At 46.9% G+C, this 20,847-nt stretch overlaps 1 protein-coding gene across 6 annotated transcripts in view; it reads left to right on the forward strand.

Moving 5' to 3' along the window:
- The window catches only part of LOC114691717 (IQCJ-SCHIP1 readthrough transcript protein), a 735,800-nt gene extending 715,728 nt beyond the window's left edge, over positions 1–20,072 (forward strand). For 5 of the 6 annotated variants that reach the window (XM_028867228.2, XM_037206648.1, XM_037206647.1 and 2 more), the window contains 5 exons: positions 10,726–10,843; positions 11,799–11,996; positions 12,769–12,892; positions 14,246–14,339; positions 19,429–20,072. In XM_028867228.2, coding sequence (XP_028723061.1) covers positions 10,726–10,843; positions 11,799–11,996; positions 12,769–12,892; positions 14,246–14,339; positions 19,429–19,480 — 586 coding nt within the window. In that variant the 3' untranslated portion in view covers positions 19,481–20,072. The remainder of the gene's footprint in view (positions 1–10,725; positions 10,844–11,798; positions 11,997–12,768; positions 12,893–14,245; positions 14,340–19,428) is intronic. The other variant, XM_037206649.1, reaches the window with a different exon arrangement.
- The last annotated feature ends 775 nt before the right edge of the window (positions 20,073–20,847 follow it).

Raw genomic sequence — 20,847 nt, forward strand, 5'->3', positions numbered from 1 at the left:
AACCAGCCCAACATCCCTGAATCAAAATTCATTTCTTTCATGGTCTTCTCTGTTTATTGGTGAATGGCTGAAGCGGGGCCAATCACAAACAAACACCTGGTACCTCCTCTGTGTTCGCATGGGAGGGCGGGAAACAGGGCCAACCCGTAAAAGTGAACCCAGGAGGCTTTAAAGAAAAGAGATTCACAGGGAGGGAGAGAGAGAGAGAGAGAGAGAGAGAGAGAGAGAGAGAGAGAGAGAGAGAGAGAGAGAGAGAGAGACACTGAGGCAGCATCATTTGCCAGGAAAATAAATCACCACCTTGAATCTAACAGTAATAATTTTTGCATAATTTCCTGGACATAAGTGGAGTGGCTTGTGTCAGCCCAGCATGAGAGAAAGGCTGACCTGTCTACGTGTGCTGAGACTCACTCTGCAGCATCCTCCTGGAAATAAGAAGTGCATACTAAAGTGACTTATTTGTAATGCATGGTGCATCGCTAAAACTTCACATTAATCCCATGCACATCCCATTAATTTGGTGTGTGTGTGTGTGTGTGTGTGTGTTTAAGTCTTCACATTGGTGGTACCAGCATCACAGAAAATTGTGGCTCTGCATCTGCTTTTACTTCTCTTTGTACAGTCACCAGGAACTCTACAGGAAACCTGTCTTTTTCTGAATGCCTTGTTTCAAGGAGACCTCTAGTATTCTCAAATATTATGCAATTTCAAAAGCAAGGCAGGATTTAAAGTGGATCTTTTGAGAAGTAATAAGATTAAAATAGCAAAACAAATTTAATTATGTAAGCAGTTCTTCTCTTTCACAAATCTGAAAGAAAAGCAAATTGGTATTTGTGAAATTTTCTTTGTCTAATAAATAGCCTTGCTTTACAATAATGCCAATGACCCCAGTTTAATTAGGTGCAATTAATTTTGTGCAGGCTGAGTTTGACATCTTGCTAAAGGCATAACCAGCTGTACCCTGTCTTATGAATTTTCTTTTTTTATCAACAATGAGAATTCAATTGCCTGAGCTGTTTCAAAAAGGGCTGGGGGTGGGCACAGGGCTATATGTTATAATAAAAATTGACTTCGGTGGACCGCTGAATGTTTAATTAAAAGAGCTTCTAGATATTAGCTTTGGTTTTGCATAATCTTTGACATGTTCTCATGATACCATCAGTGGAATTTGCACTCCCTTTAGACAGTGGTCTCGCACGTGTGTTGGGCCTTAGGTGTGCAAATTGTACTACTAGAAGAGAAGCCCACTGGCAGCAGTGAGCTGGTTGTCTAGAGGTCTAAGAGCACCCCTTCTTCTCCATCACTGCTGCTGACTGAGCTCAGAGCCCCATGCTTATTTGTCAAGAGCTCAACCGAGCCACATTCCCATCCGACACCATCCTTTAGTTCAATCTTATAAAACTTTCCTGTGCCCTTCAGATTTTTCTCTCACAGATGATCACATGTGTGAAACCCATGGAAGGTATTTTTACTGAGAACACAAGCCCTTACATGATACTATTTAAACAGATTATGGGGGTGGGCCATCTGGTGGCCATAATTTGTTGTGTCTTTTCAGATGCATAATAGATTCACAGTTAAGTAGAAAGATAAATAAATAAATAGTATTGGTAAAAATGCCATTAAAAAAAAAGATTCCTGCCTTTCCATCATAGTACCCCATTCTTCCAGGCTCTGGTTCGGTCCTCCCACAACCCTCTCAGAGGACAAAGAAAAGTGTCTGTCCTCTCTGTGTTCACAGCAGTGCCCTGCACCAACCACTGTTCAGAGCATTGTTGAGTCAGTCACTAGGAAGGAAGTAGCTGGCGGGTCTTAAGAGCCAGCAGACCTGACTTGGAACCCTGACTGCTACTTAGTAGCACTTGCTGATGACTTTACTTGTGCCTCAACTTCCTCATCTGTAAAATGGGGGTAATCACTGCGCCTTCTTCCTGGGGTTATTATGAGAAGGCAAGTGAAATACCCAGAAGAGTGCCTGATCTCTACTTTCTTGGCGTTTGCTCTTGGTATTTCTGTTACGTTTTTATTTGCTTCCACACACTGCTGATTATCGCACATGGAAAGTTAAAAAACAAAAACAAACTGCCAATGAAATGCCCTCTCGGCACTTAGAATTTTGATTTCAGTTGCAGACTATTTTAGACTTATTGGACATATGCTTTTTTTTAATAGGCTGTTATCAGTTCTTGGAGAATGTCACACCAGTTCTTTTGATCCCATTCATCCTTCCACCTGTAACTCCTTCCAGAGCTGCTCACCACCTCTCACCCCCTCCCAACTTTGTGCTTGTTATTGTTTTAATAATCCACAGGGCCCAGTGTGTGTTGCCCCTGTGCTCATGGGTGGGGGACATCCACGGCGGTACAGTCAGCCTCCCAGGGGCCACGCCCATAACAAAGCCCCCGAAGCTTCTCACCTGTTAGCTTCTCGGTTGAGGGTAGGTTCTCATGGGTCCCCTCTCCCCTGCCAGCTGGAGTGCTCACTGGCTTGTCACATACGGGTCATGTGTCAGCAACAGCTGTGCAGGGAGTTCGTGAGGGCAGCCCTCCTGTCAGGGTGGACAGACACTATCATTTGGTGACAGTCTCCTGGAACTTGTCACAGCAGAGTTGAACTCTCCTTGTAGCACCAGGGCCTTGCTGGTCTCCACAGTGACACCCTTGCTGCTGCGTGGGTGGGTGCTGGGAACAGAATCTAGGTCCTCTGCGAGAACAAGAAGGGCTCTAACCACTGAGCCATCTCCTCCGCCCCCAGGAGTTAGCCTTGAAAGGGCTGTTTTTAAGGTAAAGCTTACTGTAGAGCCAAGCCTCAGTAGCAACTTCTAAATGTTTCTCAATATGATCATAAAAGAGGTGAAGGCTGTGTTTCCATGTCAACAAGTATAAAATAACTTGGAGTCGTCACCGACATGTTAGAATGGCGCTCAGTGGAGCTCGAGCTCGGTATGTGTGAGGCTCTGGGTTTCATCCCATCGCCCAAATGAGAGACAAAGAAATCTGACTAATGCAGTTAGTCTCAAAGGTCACCAAGCACTGACCCTTCTCTGCCGTACTTGCTCCGGAGCCACTTAGACCCCTGACAAAGGAAAGCTTGCGTCTTTGCCCTGCCTGGCTCTGGCAGCTACCTGCCGAAGAGATGTTTCCGTTCGGGGGCTGAGCCGAGTAAGAGGGCTGGCTGTCTCAGAGGAACACAATGACCTAGGGTCTATGGTCTACTGCAGGCACAGGGAGAGGAGCAGGGCTGGGATTGGGAGGGGTGTCCGTGGGGGAGTGGAAGAGCCTGTCCACGGAGATGCTCACTTACAAGGAAGCGGCTTCCCGGCTGCCCACGTATCATCTCCCACTAGCCACAGCAGCCTGCCCGAATCAGAGCTGAGGCTGACTCACGTGTGAGTCACGGCCCCCCTTGCGGGTGGTCTGAGTCAGCCCGCAGCTGTCAACCGCTGAGCCCTGCTCACCTTTCCTCCAACGCACAGCTCCCCCACCACAGCTCCCGCTTTCTCTCCTTTTCCTTTTTTAATTCTTGCTGAGGGCCCACACATGACAACTCAGACGCCTTCAAGAGAGACAAGCTAATGTCAACCTCATGTCTTCCATGAAAAGTCCTTAAGTATATCTCCTCCCACCTTACGTATACATTGTATCTATTTATTGTGGGGCGGGGAGCACAGGCGTGCCCTGGCACGTGTGTGGAGGTGAGATGGCAACTCCTGGGAGTCAGGTCCTTCCATCGTCTTGAGTCCTGGGGATTGAACTCATCAGGCTCAGCAGGAGGTGACTTTTCCCGAAGAGCTACCGCACTGGCCCTTACCTGTGCATTTTTATTTATAAAATTGAAACCATACTGTAGCTACTGTTTATGGCCTTCTTTTTTTCCATTTAAGACTATATCGGGCCGTTTCAGCCTTTTTCACAGCCATTCCAGTGTGTGTGTGCGCGCGTGTGTGAATGTGTGTGTATGTGTGTGTGTTTGCTAGCTGAGCAATAGCTCATCATATTTCACTTTTATTCTTAGGCATTTCAGTTTCCAGCTTTCTGTTTTATTTTTTGGCTTTATTTTGTTTCTTTTTTATCTTCTCTTTTTTCTCTCATTTATGAATTCATTCTGCCCTTCTTTAAGTGCCCTCCCTACCCCTCAAGAGGGAGAATATAGACGACTGTGACCTTGTGCGGTTTTGCCTGTTTTTCCTATGTAAAGCAAGGTCCCCACTCCATACTTCCTTTCTAAGTGAGGTAGGTAAAGTGCCTGGCATATAATAGATGCTCACAAATGGTAACTTTTTATTTCATAAATAGGCTGCTTAGAAATCATCTGAACTCAATTAAGGTGGAAATAGGCCACATTTGACATCTGGGGGAGATGGCTATTTTGTGCCTACTATCCTAAGAGGGCCCCTTCTAGCCTTCCATTCACAGCAGAGAGTATTTCTCTTGAAAATACATTTCCCTGACATTAAAATCCTGTAATTCCAAATTCAATTACTGGGAAGTGGTCATTAGTGAAGGAAATTGACACTGATGTGGAGTGAGACCCGACAGCTGTCTGAGGAATGCAAGTATTTACAGCTCTCTGGAGCCCAGGTTAGGAAGCAGGCTGAGGTTTCTCCAAAGGAAAGCTGGTGGATAGAGGCCCCTAGTCTACAAGCTGCTTAAACCACTGAGAAGATTCTGTGACCATGAGGCCTTGGCAGCCTGTTAGCCATGCTTTGAGCATGTACAGAAAGCAGGCTTAAGAACTAGACCTAAGAGATGGAAGCAGAAAGGGGAGAAGTGTCTGCAGGGTTTATAGAGGAAAACTCTGTGTGGTCATTTACACATCCACTGCCTTTAGAGTTATCCTTTTCCTTTAAGATGCCGGTCAGGACAATTTGGCACATTCTCGCATCAAATAATCCGTTCTTTGGCATATAGTTAGAAATACCCGTTAGCTTCTCTGGACACACAACTGGAGGGTGGTCCTCTGTGCTCTCTCCTGGGTTCATCCCTCCGCCAGCCTTGCTTCCTTCCACCTGAAGCTCTCTGCTCTGACGTTCCTGGCTAATACCTTGCTTTATGAATGGCCAGGTAGCAAAAGTATCTGCTTGCACATATACGGAATAGGGAGTGTCCACCAAGTGCTTCTGAGTTCCCTTCCAGTGTGTGTGTGTGTGTGTGTGTGTGTGTGTGTGTGTTTCCACGCTTCTACTGACACGTTCTGATCGATGACTCCAGCACTTGCTACCTGTTGGAAGACCTGGTTCTGATGCCTCACTTAACTGCCATGCCTCCACTTTTAGAGGTCGAGAACCACAAAATGCTTGTAGGGTCCAACAAGAAACGGGAGTGAGTGAAGTGATCCAAATAAAAACCAACAGAGCATAGTAGGACTGTAGCAAATTAGAACGTCTGTGCCCTCTGCAAAAGGGGACAGCAGGTACTCAGCACTGGGTTGCTGGTGCTACAGAAGCTTCTGGAGCTATTGCCTGATCCGTGCGTGCATGAATTGATGGATGGATGGATGGATGGATGGATGGATGGATGGATGGATGGATGGGTGGGTGGGTGGGTGGGTGGGTGGGTGGATGGATGAGCAATCAAGCAATCCTCTACATACATGCTTAAGAAAATCCTTTACAATACTTTTGTATGATGATGCCATATGTTGAACCAGCAACATTGGTACATAGACAGAATGATTTTTAAATCGAGTGTTTTCCTATTTCTTAACTATACCTCACAGCAAGAGGAAGTTTACACAATCCTGCTAGAATAAAATAAGACATGGCATTGTATTTTCAAAACAAACGTGGAAAAGTAGAAACCATGTTCCTTTTTCACCATTTTTTAAAACATCAATAGGAATTTGTCCAGTTTTCAAGGTAAATGTCTACAAGACACAGTCAATGGGGAAAGAAAGAGGCAAACTGTAGGATGGAGAAATAGTTCGCAGTTCTTTACAAAGCAGTGGTGCCTCCTCTGGACCTACCACAGTCCCACATAGAATGTAGCTAAAGCTTACCCAAAACTCTGTTGTTCTCACATCCACTGTGACGTAGTCCCAGAAAAATGAAACGCATTTATACATACCCTTGGGTAGTTATAATCCATATTTTATGCTCTATCCCCTTTGAAATCAATATGAAACAGAAAAATGGCATGAAAAGTACGGGTGATTATTCATTATGTATAAAACCTTTGAATAATGCATCAAAGATCCATTCAAATAAATGGAAATAATGTGTTCTTCCAGCTTGGCTGCAAACTAGTTGGAGATGTTGAGTTATGAATGGCACAGCATGGCTGTGACTCACAAGCCTCACTGGCTGTAGACGGTTAATGAGCAATGCAAGCTCGAAATCCATAGGCACATGGAAGTTCCTTCTTGCTCTGTTTCCTGAGTGAAGCCGTACAATTCCCTTGGAACTATGAGCAACGGTAGGAGGCATGAGCCCTGTAAAATTATGCTGCCAGACCCAGGCAGGGTCTAGTAAATTAAAACCCACTATTAAGAGTAGCATGGGAGAAATGCCACTGGATTAAAAAAAATCAGAAGTCCAGCATGAGATCTCCCGTTCTGCAACCTTGAGCCATTTACCCATCGCCACAATGATGATGCATAATGAAATGTGCGGCCATCAGTAGCACACAAGGTAAGTGTTTAGTTCTGCTCGGGAGCCTGCCATTAGCTGGGCAGCTCTGCCCATCTGTGTTGAACTTAAACATCTGCAGTCCGCTAGAGGTCACTGAGGTCCCTTGACTGCTCTTGTCCGGAAGAGCTCTCGTGTGTTCCTGGAGCTTTGGTTCTGAGCTCTGAGATGATTCACTCACACATCCACCAGCAGGAGAACCCGTTCAGAGAGTGATGGCAGAGTAAGGGCACAAGAGAAGACCGTGAAGTCTTAAGAGAATCATAAAAATGGGTCGAGGAGATGGCTCAGTGAGTGAGGATGATTGCTGTGCAAGCATGAAAACCCAAGTTCAAATCCCCAGCACCCACATAAAAGCTGGGCATGACAGCAATGTCTCTAACCCCAGTATGGGAGGCCTGAAGGTAGGTAGAACCTGGGAGTTCACTAGCCAGCCAGCCTCGTCAAAACTTCGGGTTCAGTGAGAGACCCTGACTCAAAAGAATAAAATAAATAGAGATAGAGGAAAACCTCCTCTGACCTCCACATGTGAACTCAACACGCTTGTGCACATATACGCAGAATCTTACATTTTTGTGTATTGATGCCTAAGCCAGATTCTCATTTCTGGAACCAGAAAAAAAGGAGGAACTCCGGGCTTCAGAGCTCACACCAGCCCTTAATCACCCCAGCCTAACACCAAGGACAAGACCTGCTTTACAATCCTTTCTGCCCTTCTGGAAGTCACCAGCAAAGTTTAGAACCATGAAGTTGTTTCTCTCTGGAGAACCCTAGTCTTGTATCTGTATTTTTAATAAAATAAAATTAAAATTCACCCAGCACTAGCAATCAGACCTAGGGCCTTGCACATCCTAAGCAAGTGTTCTACCACTGATCTGTATGCCAATTCCTTGGCTTTTAGAGATTGGAACTCCTCATGCAGCCCAGGATGGTCTCAGCTCTCAACCTTCCTGCCTCTGGTTCCTCTGCTAGGATTATGGGATGTGTCACCGTGCCTGAAGAGCTGTTTTTGAGTTTGGAGTTTTAGTGGTGTGGTGTTTTACTAAATTGTCTAGCACTGGCTGTGTTTTGAGATCTCCTTTGGGAGCAAAGAACTTTCTGACTGCTGTCCTCCAGTCCTGTGCATGTTTTAATAACATTCCTCACAGCTGCACCTGAAGTCAGCACAGACCTATTCTAAGAGCTGGTCTTCTGGCTGGAAGACAGGGCAGCTGAATCTCCCCATGCGATTCCCCTTCTCCCCCCAGCCCAGCCATCAGCCAGCAAGACAGATTACCAATGGAGTTTCTATGCAGTGTTCTGCTAAGTGCCACTCAGAACATCAATTAAAGGACTTAGCACAATGGTTCAGACCAGATCAGATCCCAGCACCCATTTCTAGTGGCCCTCAGATGCCTGCAGTCTTCAAGGAGTCTGGCACCCCCTTATGGCTTCCACAGAAGCTCACACTTCTGTGTATATATATTCACATAGACACAAACACACAAATAAGTCTTTTTTAAAACATCCAATGATCCTGAATGGGATACTTTGAAATATTGTTTTCGCTTGGCACTGTGCTCGAGAGACCAAGGACGCAGAGACCCAGAGTGAAGTTTACGGTACTTGTAAGTGAGGCTGCATGAGGCTGGAGACCCAGGGAAGTGCAGTCTTCAGAAGTAAACCTTTCAGACGGCTGCGTATCTCACTGCCAGGCTGCAAGACTGGAGTGGGGATTATCTCCGTGGCACAGAGGCCTTCAGAAGACCTAGTGGCCCCCATCACCCCACAGCCAGTCTTGCTTAGGGACTGTGGTTGAGTTTACCCTGAGCTGGCTCCCTCCTAAAATGCGATTAAAGGCTAAAGGCAAACAAATCCCTCGTGAAACGGGAGCCCATTTAAGATGTCTTTACTAAAACCTTCTCTGAATCAGCTATGATGTCACATCATTCCTTCGAGTAACATTCTTGGCGATTACCCCTGTAAGGAATTACAAGCCACCCGACCTGCCCAAGCGCCCTTCAGTTTCCCACGGGATTACTGTGCTGCTAAGGGGGTTTTCTGCATTTGTACCTGAGGCGTTCCTCCACTTCCCCCACCTGCTAAGTCTTTCCTCATAACTCTCCCGGGTTGGATGCTCCTTAGGGAGTGGTTGACCGGTTTGGGGCAGAGCTGCAGAATTTTAATCACATTTTCTTCAGAAGGAAGATATTTGTCCTTGGGCATCTTTAACTTGGTTTTGTGGTGCCGTTTGCTGGTTGTTTTATATTTTTACAATCTTTATCTCCGGCAGCCAGATATCTGGGATCTCTTGAGGCCTTGTGCATATCTCGGAATGCTACGTAATCCTAGGTTCAGGAGAGATTAGCCCTTAAGATGTGTCTGTCCTTTCTCTGTTTGTCTTTGCTGTTGCCTTCCAAACCAAATCAAAAATAAAATTGATTTTATTGTTAGAAATTGCTTGGTTCCACTTTTTGGACGAACTACAGATATCACAAATTTATTAAATTCGACTTGTCTGGATCGGGGAAACCTGATCATTGATGGAGAAAGTTTGAAGGAAGCGTGTCCCAGCACACCTGGAGGGCAGCTGCTTACTAGTTACTGACAGCTCAGAGGGCTGACTGCATCAGGCATTGCTGGGAATGGGTGAGGAGTGTTAGGGACCCGGGAGATCCCTTTAGAAGGCCGTATTAGCTGCAGGGGTCTCCCATCCCTTTGCCCAGCTTCCAGAAAGTGGAGAAAAGAAAATAGTTCATATGTACGGAGCACCTACCTCGTGCCCAGCTCTGAACACACTCAGGATCGGGAACCCACTGTCATCTCAGAACCTGTGGCCTGCTTCCCTGCAGCCCTGGGCCTGGGCTCCTTGTCTGTGTTGGGAAGATTGAAAGAAGCTAATAATGCCGGAGAGCGGCTAACTTTTCTTGAAGGGAAAATAAGTAAGCTCGAGCTTGTGTAATTATAGAATTTAACAATAGGTGGCAGTACATACCTGTCCTAATTGCAATGCAGTCCAAATGGGCGGATCCTATGTTTTCAAATAAACATTTTTAAATCAGTCATAGGAGCAATGCGTGCAAAGTTTCTCCATCATTAAAGTAAATAAAAGCATACACAAATGTCAGATGTTAGATTAGCTCCCTGTGGCCATAATGACACCAGAGCAAATTCGGTATCCTCTGCCCCAAAGCTGGCTTAGACTGGCTCACGGTGGTAGCCTCCCCCTCTATGAGACCTGCTTCTCCACAAGACTGGGGTATTAGAGACACTGAGAAGCACCAAATGTGGCTCACCTTCAAAGGCCGGTCAGGACCTAGAGCTGAGCCCATGGGCTGGCCACGTTCATCGCCAGCATTTGCCCTTTCTGACTCCACTGCCAAGAGCATCCTTCAGAATCCTGGTGTAATGAGCTCTGGAGAGGTGGCCGGTCTCGAACTGCTGGGTGTGGGAGGAGGTGCGCAGAAGCACACGTATTCTAAGCCTGAACACCTTGGGATTTCCTTACGTTTCCTGGGGTTGACGAACCCACGGTGTTTTCATCTTTAAGAGACGTAAGTGAGCTTTCTCTGTTGGTGTTTGGAAACTGCTTTAGTAAAGGTTTCCTTCAAGTGATCCTGTCTTACTGGAGGGGAAGGAGGCTTTCTGCAGAGAGCTGTAGTCTTGGCCTACTGGCTCTGGTGAGCGTCTCTGGGCTGTCCTTTTAAACAGAATCCTAAATAACACCACACATGTTATTGGCTGAAGAAGTCTTTTTCGTCTTGATGGACAGAATTGGAAACACAGAGCATCTTTGTGTATGAGCCAACTATGTGTTTGCTATTCATGGGGTGCTATAACATATAACTTTAAAACCAGACTGGTGTGGAAAAAAAAGAGTGGAATCCTGGGAGGTCCTCTCGTAAGATTCCTGTTTGCAGGAGAGAATAGGCTGAGCGGGATTGCCAGCCTGGGCTGCATAGCAAAACCCTGTCTCAACAACAAAGGAAATGTAGAATGATTTGGATCACTTACTTCTCCACGTGAAGAACAAGGACTTTTCTGTTAGTAAACTCAGTTTAACGAGCTACAGCCAGATACCGAACAGCTAAGTCGAACGGGGGTCCTGTTTGTTTCCCCAGACTGCAGAGCGGGATGAACCTTCAGATATGCTTTGTCAACGACAGCAGCAGCGACAAGGACAGCGATGCAGACGACAGTAAGACTGAGACCAGCCTGGACACCCCCTTGTCGCCCATGGTAAGTCCACACGGCCGCCACCGGCGCGTGGCCCTCTTCTCTTACCTCAGCGGTGACCCAGGAGCAGCCATTCCAGGGGTGGGAAAGGCAGCGTCTCGGGACCGCACGCTTCGAGAATTTGACAGTGACTGACTGCAGAATCAGAGTCATGACACAATAAGGAGAAATAAGGCTTGTTAAAGTTAGCGACTGTGAGAGAAGTCACTTACGATTTTAGGGATTATAAAAGGAAGGTGGGCGTGGTGACGTGTGCTTGCGGGGCTGTGGCCGGAGGATCACAAATTTAAAGTCGGCCTAGGCAACATAACGAGGTCACAGCTGACTGGGGCTCAGTGAGGAACCTCTGTTCCACACATACATATATGTACGAAGGACTCCTTCCCCGTTGGACTTAGAACTAGGAGCGCAGCTCTTTCTCACGTGTTCCAGGAGTCATGGATAATCTGAATGCTTGCCGCTAGAATGTGTTCCCCCTGTTGCTGTACCTTTGTACCATTGATCAGCAAGTGCCTGTTGGCCTCTGAGCACAGTGCAGGTGTCATTAGATGCCGGCTCTCAGAAGACCGTCTCTGACCCCGGCTCTGGGCTCCATGATTGAACACGACCCCATTGTAACGTCCACCACGCCTTCTGTTTGTCCACAAAGCAGAGTCATTCCAAACGGGCCCTTTTTAAGGTTATCTTGTGACTGACTGGCTGCGGTGAGATCAAGTGGGTAGTGGAATTGCTCCCAGGACGTGTACACACACGCACACGCACGCACGCACGCACACGCACACTCACACTCACACACACACACACACACACACGCACACACACGCACATGCACGCACGCACACTCACACACACACACTCACACCCCAGCCGTGCTGAAAGAGGACCCAGTTGCTAGCCCCCTTCCCTGACTGCTCAACGGCTGGTGTGAAACTTGAAGCTGCTCTCTCTTCCTTCACAGAGCAAGCAGAGTTCTTCCTATTCCGATAGAGACACGACCGAGGAGGAATCGGAATCCCTGGATGACATGGACTTCCTCACGAGGCAAAAGAAGTTACAAGCCGAAGCCAAAATGGCCCTTGCCATGGCCAAGCCAATGGCCAAGATGCAAGTGGAAGTGGAAAAACAGAACAGGAAAAAGTCTCCCGTCGCTGACCTTGTAAGCAGCGGAGGAGGCCGGGGTGCAAGCGAGCGTTTGGGGCTGAAGATGGGTTCTTCCCCAGAGTTATGCAAACCTGGGTTTCTCTGAGGCAGTTTGTCAAAAGCACTGGCAGTTGAGAAAGAACGAAGTCTGTTTCTTTTTTCCTTCCCGCTGCCGCACTGAAAAACACACGACATTTCACAGAAGTAAACTCCACCCTGGGTTCGGGTCTCCTGTGTCCCTGTGTTCCTATCACAGTGCACTGCTGCTAGCAGTTCCCACTCCCACCTTTCGGAGGGAGACGGCATGATGTCATGAATTAGTGCCCAGGACCTAGCAGTCACAATAGGCTCTGCCACGGACCTGCTGCCCGGGTCTGGACTCACGTGTCCGTTTTCTCTCGTGCAATGAGGATAGCGGCATCTGGATGAGAGTGTGATTGTTGAAGACAGTGAGAAAGGCATTCAGAGCATATCGAACGCCTGATGGCAGGGTATAAAGTGTTAAACAGCAGCTGATATTGTTCATTTTATCCATGCTCTCCCTGTTACTTACGTACCCAGAGACCAACCAGAAAGCCCATGATGCAGACAGCGCATCCTTTGGGATGCACAGGGCGTCATAGTAAGAAACGGGCGTGCGATGCGGGGGCGCGGGGAGGGGCACCATTGGGAAGCGCAGAGGCTGAGGAAGTGGGCGATGGAGGGGGGGCTCTCCTGAGAGCAGACAGGGTCTTTCCCGGGGTCTTGGCCACTCTGCTCACACCTCCCCCGCCCCTTTGTGTCTGCAGCTGCCACACATGCCTCATATAAGTGAATGTTTGATGAAAAGAAGTTTAAAGCCCACTGACCTGAGAGACATGACGATCGGGCAGCTACAGGTGATCGTCAACGATCTCCACTCCCAGATTGAAAGTAAGTGGGAGATCCGCCTGGGATGGAGAATGGTGAGGGGCGGTGAGGCTGCTTTGTGGGTGCAGTTCTTCTGTGGGGTATCTTCCCTGGGCTGTCTGTGTGTTTGCAAGGTTCAAGACAACCACAGGACTCTTTCATTGTTTCTTTCCTTTTCTAACTGTAAAACGTCAGGAGCTTTCAGAATTGTCCAAGGTTCACCATGGTTACGGGTCCTTTTTAAATTGCTAGCTCCTGTCACGGGGCATGTATTTAACACGCCTCTGTTGGTGGCATAAACTTCTGTAGCGCTCACTGAAGGTCATCTGTCATACAGAGAGCAGGCCGTGGTTGGCCCAGGGAAAGATGGTGTCCCCACCAGGCAGCGAGGTCCCCAGATGATATCACCCGCCCCAGCCCCCAGAATATGACTGTATAATCCTATGGATTTAGAAGACTGAGAGGAATTCCGAGAGAAGAGAAATACCTATCAAATGCATTCAAATAGACCTTTCTATTATTATTATTATTATTATTATTATTATTATTATTATTATTGGTTTGCTAAATATATGGGAATCTTGTGAATTTTAAATAGCCCTTTCTTTTAGAGATGCACATTTATGCCTTTAGAAACAAGAATGGAAAACACAGGTTGAATATTTCTAAATCTAAAACCCAAAATGTTGTGGAATATCCGAAGAGTTTCATATCTTGGGCTAGGGTTACTTAACTGATTGAATCTTTTCTATTATATAATCATGGGTAAATACTCCAAAACTCAAACAACTTAGAAAGCAGAGACACTTCCGGTCCTGAACATTTCGGATAGGAGATATTCCGTCTGCGGTTTATTTCTTCTCTTCAGCGTTTCTTTAATTTTACAAACGGGTTATGTTGCTCCAGCGGGTGCTTGACCTGCACGTATGAGAAGCTAATATAAGAGTCCACTGGAATTCAGATCCCCAGAATACCGTGTAAATGCTGGGTGGGTACGATGCCACCCGTAATCCCACCTCAGAAGGTAGCGACAACAGATCCCTAGAGTGAGAAGGTTAGCAAGACTAGCTGTGTGGCTAGCAAGAGTAGTGTGTGAGTGAGCTCTGGGTTTGATTACAAGGTCTTATTTTCATGGTGGAATTATCATTCCCAACATAAATTTTGGACCTCCACATGTATGGTTGTGCACCTATACATGAAAAGATCATACAAATACATACATGCAAATCACACATACACACGAAAGAAGATCCTTTCCTATGATGTTGAATTACACTTTATATGTACTTTTGTGTCTGTGAACATGCATAATGGGCCATACATAGTTGCATGTTCTGATCTTGATGTAGTTTTTAGTGTTCCCTTTTTTTGACCCAGGTTTGAATGAAGAGTTGGTCCAGCTGCTCCTCATCCGAGATGAGCTGCACACAGAACAAGATGCCATGCTGGTGGACATAGAAGACTTGACCAGGTCAGTCTGGCTCCCTCTTCCAAAGGAGAAAAGTAGCCATGGGTAGACCGAAGTTAAAGGATGAAGACAAGAATTGGCTCTTGGGAACTTAATCCCTTACTTTTGTACCTAACTCACCAAACAGCTGTTGGTGTTTGCCATTTACAAGAGAGGAAGAGGCCCCAAATCTCTTTAGGAAACACATTATTCTTACTCTGTATGTTGGGGGTGAGGGTAATGCATGCGCTCCGGCACACATGTGGAGGTCAGAAGACAAGCTGGAGTGTCTGTCCTTGTTTTCTTCTTTGTTTGAGATAGGAACTCTTGGCCTCCGGCTTCCAGGGATTCTCCTAGCTCCAACTCCCACTTATGGTAGCAGTCCTGGGGTTGCAGAACACGCTGCTGTGTCCAGCTCTCTGGGATAGTCTAGTTGTGTTTCTGTTGTGGCAGTAGTTACTATGACCAAAGCAACTGAGAGGAGGAAAGAGTTGATTTCGTCCTACAGGTTTTAGTCCATCACTGAAGGAAGTCAAGGCAGGAACTCTAAGGCAGAAACCTTGCAGGAAGGCTGTTGGCTGGCTCCTTCACTGTCCAGCTCACTCAGGCTCCTTCATCCTCAGCTACCTTCTTCATACAGTCTGGGACCACTTGCCTGGGGAGTGGTACCACCCACAGTGGGCTGGGCCTTCCTCCATCAGTTAACAATGAGGACATCTCCCACAGACAGGCTCACCAGCCAATCTGATCTTGCCAGTTCCTCAGTCAAAGCTTTCTTCTCAGGTAACTCCAAGCTGTGTTAAAGTTGACAAAGATAACAAGGCTCACAGGTTCCAAACTCCAGTTCTCACACTTTCAAAGCAAGCATTATACTCACTGAGTCATCCATCTCCAAGCCCAGAAATGATGATAGCTGTCAGTCCATGAGAACCTCTTACACTGTTCCCTAAATCAGAGCAACAGTTCTAGCCTAGAAGGACTTCATCCTGCAAAACTGCCCATCCACCCACCCCCGCTCCCACCAAGGCAGTTGGCCCTCATTCCTTCCATTCTGTGGTTTCCAGCACAGGAGTAGCCACATGGTTGGTGCCACAAAGAGACACCAGCTAATATGTGGCCCAGCTCTTGAACATTACTGCCATGCCTAGAAGGCAAGGATCCTGGCATCTTTCCACAGCCCGGGTGCCACCAGATCGTTCTCACCATGGGGAAATTCTGAGATCTGAGTGTCATGCTGGACATGGCTCCAGCCACCTCGCTGGTTAGAAGTAATGAATCAGGCAAGTGCTGGTCAGGGAGTTCCAGTTCTTAGTAGCTCCCCTCATAGGAAAGCCCACCATACATGTACAGTATATATCATACATGTGTGTTATAGATGATGTATATATGCACATGAAATACTGCAAATATACCTGTGATTTCAAGTGGACTATGGCACCTTTTCCAAGATAGTCCACGTGACATTCTTAAACCAGGAGATAACAGTTGCTGCAAAGCCCCAAAATGTATTGAGAGAGAAGAGAGAAGCTTCCCCCTAAAAGAACTCTGCTCATCGCAATGGCATAAGGCATTAGGCATGTGCCCCAGAGGCTCAAAATCACAAGTAGTGCCAGTGTGCTCGGCCCTGCCGCAGGATTTTGCCTCAGTGAGGAACAGGTGATAAACTATGTTTCTAATCAAGCCGGGCGTTGGTGGCACACGCCTTTAATCCCAGCACTCGGGAGGCAGAGCCAGGCGGATCTCTGTGAGTTCCAGGCCAGCCTGGGCTACCAAATGAGCTCCAGGAAAGGCGCAAAGCTACACAGAGAAACCCTGTCTCGAAAAACCAAAAAAAAAAAAAACTATGTTTCTAATCATGCAGTGTCATTGAAACAATATTTGTAATAAACAAAAGCTGCATACTGTTGAGGCTCAGTTTTAGGACCCACGGTGAGCTCTTGCATGTGAAAGCCCAAAGTGGATGTCAAGAATCGTGCTTGATCTCTGCTCTACCTACATGGCTAGTCTGGCTAACCAGCTTGCTCTGGGGCTCCCCTACCTCTGCCTTCTGAGATTACAATTACAGGCAGGTCTCCATGCCCACCCAGCATATACATATTCTGGAATCCAGACTCCAGTCCTCACACTTGTATGGCCCCTGGTTTGTATGCTTCAAGTTATCTTATCCCTCATCTGAAAAGGGGGAAAGGAGGCCTTGTAAGTTGAGAATAACTCAAATGCTGCTATTGCCACCTGGAGACCTGTTGGGGCATCGCGCGTCAGCAACTGTACAGCACCTTACCCAGGATTCAAGAGTCACGGAGAGTCATGGAATTGAAAAGACAGGAAATCAGCAGTGAAGTCTGCAGCCAGGTCCTGTAGTTCACAAAAGAAGTCAGCAGTCTTCATAAGCTCTGATTTTCCTGTGGTAGCAGAAGCCACCTCCGTCTCTGTGGTGATGCTGGCATTCCTTGCTGAAGGAGACATTGAGGGACTCCCGCCGCCGCCCCCCTCCTCCTGCCGCCGCCCCCCCCTCCTCCCGCCGCAACCGCCACCGCCATTTCTAAAGGTGTTAGGCTTCATATTAGTTTCTCCGTGAGCCTATGTGTATAGATGGGGTGATTTGGGAGACAGAGTAAGTGGGACCTTGGGGTCAGGAGGTGAGGGGTAGCTAGTCTGGAGGTGATAGAGGGAGCTTCTCAGTTGCAGCAGTCCTATAAAAGGCAGGGACACGGTGCTCCAGCCCTCCCCATGGAGGGAGAGAGCCATCCTTCAGGTCATTCTGCTCCGGGGTTGGAGGAACTGCATGGGGGCAGGGAACAACCAGAGGGTGCTTACCATTCCCAGTGGTAGTACCAGAGAGACACTTCCGGAAGTCTGGGTCCCCAGGCTCCTCTACCTGTTCTACCGTCATTGTAGATGTTAGTTCAAATCCAGTCCATTCACTTTCGGCTCCTCTCACTGGAAGCCCCACCCCACCCGCTCCGAGATTCTGGTTTAATTATTCTAGGACTAGACTAGGAATTGGGGTTTTTGGGTTTTTTTCAGAGTTTCAAATTTCCAGGAAATTTGAAAAATCACTTCTGTCTCTTTAAAGAAGTTCTCTCTGTCTCCCACGCCCAAGAGCTCAGTTTTTGGTATTTATTCTCCCCTTGTGCTGGATTTCCAGGATATCCTAAACCACCACCTAAATCCACTCAACAGTTGTGACCTTGGAGGGCTTGATTCTAAAAAACCATCCCTAGGGACAAGCCCCCACTCATTCCATACTGCTAAGTTTTCCACACGTGAGCAGCCATGTGATGGGTGTCACAGAGGGGCACCAGCTGTCAGGATGCCAAGGCCAGCTTATATCCCTCCTCTGTGTCCTGGCCGTGAGGAGCTTCATCACACTGTCATTTTGGTCTGCTGTTTCTCCCCAGACAACGATAAATTCTCTGCCCTGAAAGCGGGGGTGAGACCACTGGAATTCTTTGCTGTGTCTCCAGAGCCTAGCACTGAGCCTACCATGCACATAGTCGGTCCTCAGTAATGGTTGTTTATAAAAAGTTTTTGCAGAGCTTGGATGCTGCACATCTTATAGAGGATTGCTAAAAATGATTAATGAAGGGGTTTATTGAAATCCTTTCCCTCTTTAAATTTTAATGAAATCCTTCCCACGTATGTCTCAAAAGAACGTGTAGCTTGCCATATTTCCTGAAGCTGTTTATTGCCTCTTTTTCTTTCCTTTGCAGAAAGTCCCTTGAGGTGTGCACCTGTGTGCACTAGTGTGTAGATGTACATCAAACCAAGAACTGTAATTCAGTTAGCTGTAGTGAATCTTCCATCACAGAACACCAGAATGTCGGTTGAATTGAGTTTTCTTAAGATACACACAGACTGCAATATGAAAACGATCTGCTATGTGAAAAGGATCCGTAGCTCTTCATAGCCATCAACATGGCCTTCTTTTAGGGGAGAGAAAGCCAACAACAGCATTTCCCTGCGTTCCTTGATTGCTAAACGTGCATTGCCTTTGGTTCCTGAGTTTCTGCATGTGGCGAGGATGCTGGTGTCACTTCCCCAGTTTTTGAAACTGCCCGTGGTTTGTCTTCTCTGGACTATGGATGGGAGGCACTCTGCATGACACCAGGGCTTCAGGCATGACGTCACTGACTCCCCACATCCAAACAGCATACATGCTGTCCCCGAACCTTGATGACAGTTAGAAACCACAGCCTTAGCCTCTCACGAGATTTGTCATTTCCTTCAAAACTTTTTAACTTTTTGCAGCCTACAGATCCTACGGTTCTTGGGGTGGCGCCTGTCCAGGGGGTTGCCAAGAACCTGGCCAATCCTCCTGTCCCCACCACCCACCTTCTGGTGGCCAAGTTTCACATCACACCCACTCTGGCCCTGTTTTATTGTCCTAACTATGGCCTCAATATCAACTGGGGGTGGGGGAACTTATGCTAATGTGGGAAATCTTTACATCCCCAGGGCTTTTACATCATGCATTCATTTGACAGCTAGCTCCAGGTTCCTACCAGCCTTAGTTAATGCCCCAGTCTGTGTGTGTTTACTTAGTTGCTCTGTTAACACCCAGCTACTCAATCGCAACATCTGGTTTTGACTTGTCTTACCTTTTTATTTTCTGGAGTAACCCTTGGGCCACCCTACACATTGGGCAAGTGCTCTACTGTTGAGCTGCGGTCCCACCTTTAATATTCATCTCCTCTCCTTTCTTCATTTGCCTTTGTCCCCTTCCTGACGGCCTTCACTGGAATGTTCCCTCCAAAGACCTCACAGCCTGACTCAGCCCTGGGTGTAGTGCCTGGCATGTAGATAACACAATTTCAGTATTCCGGTGCAAGGATTCCAGACACCTCTTAACATTTTCTGAACACAGCACTTTTCTTCTTCACAGTATTAATATCTGTCAGCCTCAAATTACCCCTGTGAGTCACATAATCAAGGAATCAAGATCACCTCATATAAAAACTAGGACAGTCGATCGAGCTTGAAGGAAGCGCTCTTCCCTGGCTGGAGTGTGTTTCACTCAGAATCTGGATTTGGAGAGTGTTGTAGCTGTGGGTTGGAAAGCGTCCGGATCTTTCTTCTTAGTGCTGAGTAATTGTGTTCTTGATTTTTGCAGACACGCTGAGAGTCAGCAGAAGCACATGGCAGAGAAAATGCCCGCGAAGTGAAAGGGGGTCATCCACCAGAGGACAAGCTAGAATTTATTTTGCTTCTGTGGTCGTGAAAAACGCTGTTGCTAAAGGTGGCTCCCAAAACAGACGTCAGTGTTAGTCATTGGTAACGTCGTCCGAGCTTACTGTCCCGTGACTGGCCTTCGCTTCTTAATTTATTTTCATTTTTTTACTCGTGCCACTTAATATCAGGCCTTTTAATAAACTATTGTTACAACAAGTGTACAGTACTCACACCAACAACAACCGTGGATGAGCAGAGGGTAGTTTGAACTTTATTTTTATTGTGTAGAGACTTTGAGTTGGAACAGTATTTCGCCATTGACTACTCCCTTCCATTCTTCACTGTAGTTTTGAAGAGGGACTGTAAATGACGGTGCTATACAAGTCAAAATACATGCCCGCCTCCTAGTGAAGTCGTAGCTCTCCATACTACGTCTATTTTCATCAGTTTTCAACATTTTGTGAATGTTGACTACCTGAGGTTCATTCTTAGACGTGCTATTAACATTCTGTTGGATCCACACGGTTCCTTGAAAGTTTTATGTATAAATATGTAAAATAAAAATTAAAACTTTGTTTCATATGATATGTCCTTTTGCTCACTCGCAAGAACTGGCTGTGCCTCCTCACCCTTTTCCTTTGTGACTAAATCCCCACCAGAAAGCTTCTGTCTGTGAACACTGCCAGATTGCTCAAAGAAGGCAGCAAGGTCGGAGGGAGCGAAGATGCTGTCGATGACGTCAGAACCAGCGTGTCTGGGATTGACTAAAGCTATCCATCTGGAACATCGCCACTCTTCCATGACTGTTCATTCCGTTGGGGCCTCGGATTGCATCAAAACATTTACCAATTTACCACATAGACAAATGGCGTTTGCATTTTTGGTGGCACTCTGGGCCTGACTTGGCAGAGCGGCTGTGGTCACCTGCAGGAGACCCTCACATGACTGGGTCCGCTGGCATTCTCTCCTGAAAATGGGGAGGGATCACCGAGTCCATGAGGCTCTCCTCTGCCTAGGGATATATGAGCAGGTAACAGTTGCTGGGCACTGGAAGGACTGTGCTTGGAGATGTAGTTGTCTGCAAATGGCCCATGCTCCTCTCAGTCAAATTCAGCTCCCTGGTTCATCAGGTTAGATATGAGTGGAATCATTTTGTTGGTCTGTTGTTGATGCCCTGTCTGAAGTAAAGTTAGACATTTGTCCGGGCTCCACAGGAGAATTAACGCAACCTGTTTCATTCTGTTTCTAAGGCACTTTTCCTGATCTCAAAATTTTTCAGCTCTAAAGAAGATTGCAGGCTATTTTCTAGTAAGTAGAGAGATTCACAACGTGCCCTTAATTAGTTGGTGTGCACAAACCG

This window comes from Peromyscus leucopus, chromosome 6 (assembly GCF_004664715.2).
Source record: "Peromyscus leucopus breed LL Stock chromosome 6, UCI_PerLeu_2.1, whole genome shotgun sequence".
Taxonomy (NCBI): Eukaryota; Metazoa; Chordata; class Mammalia; order Rodentia; family Cricetidae; genus Peromyscus; species Peromyscus leucopus.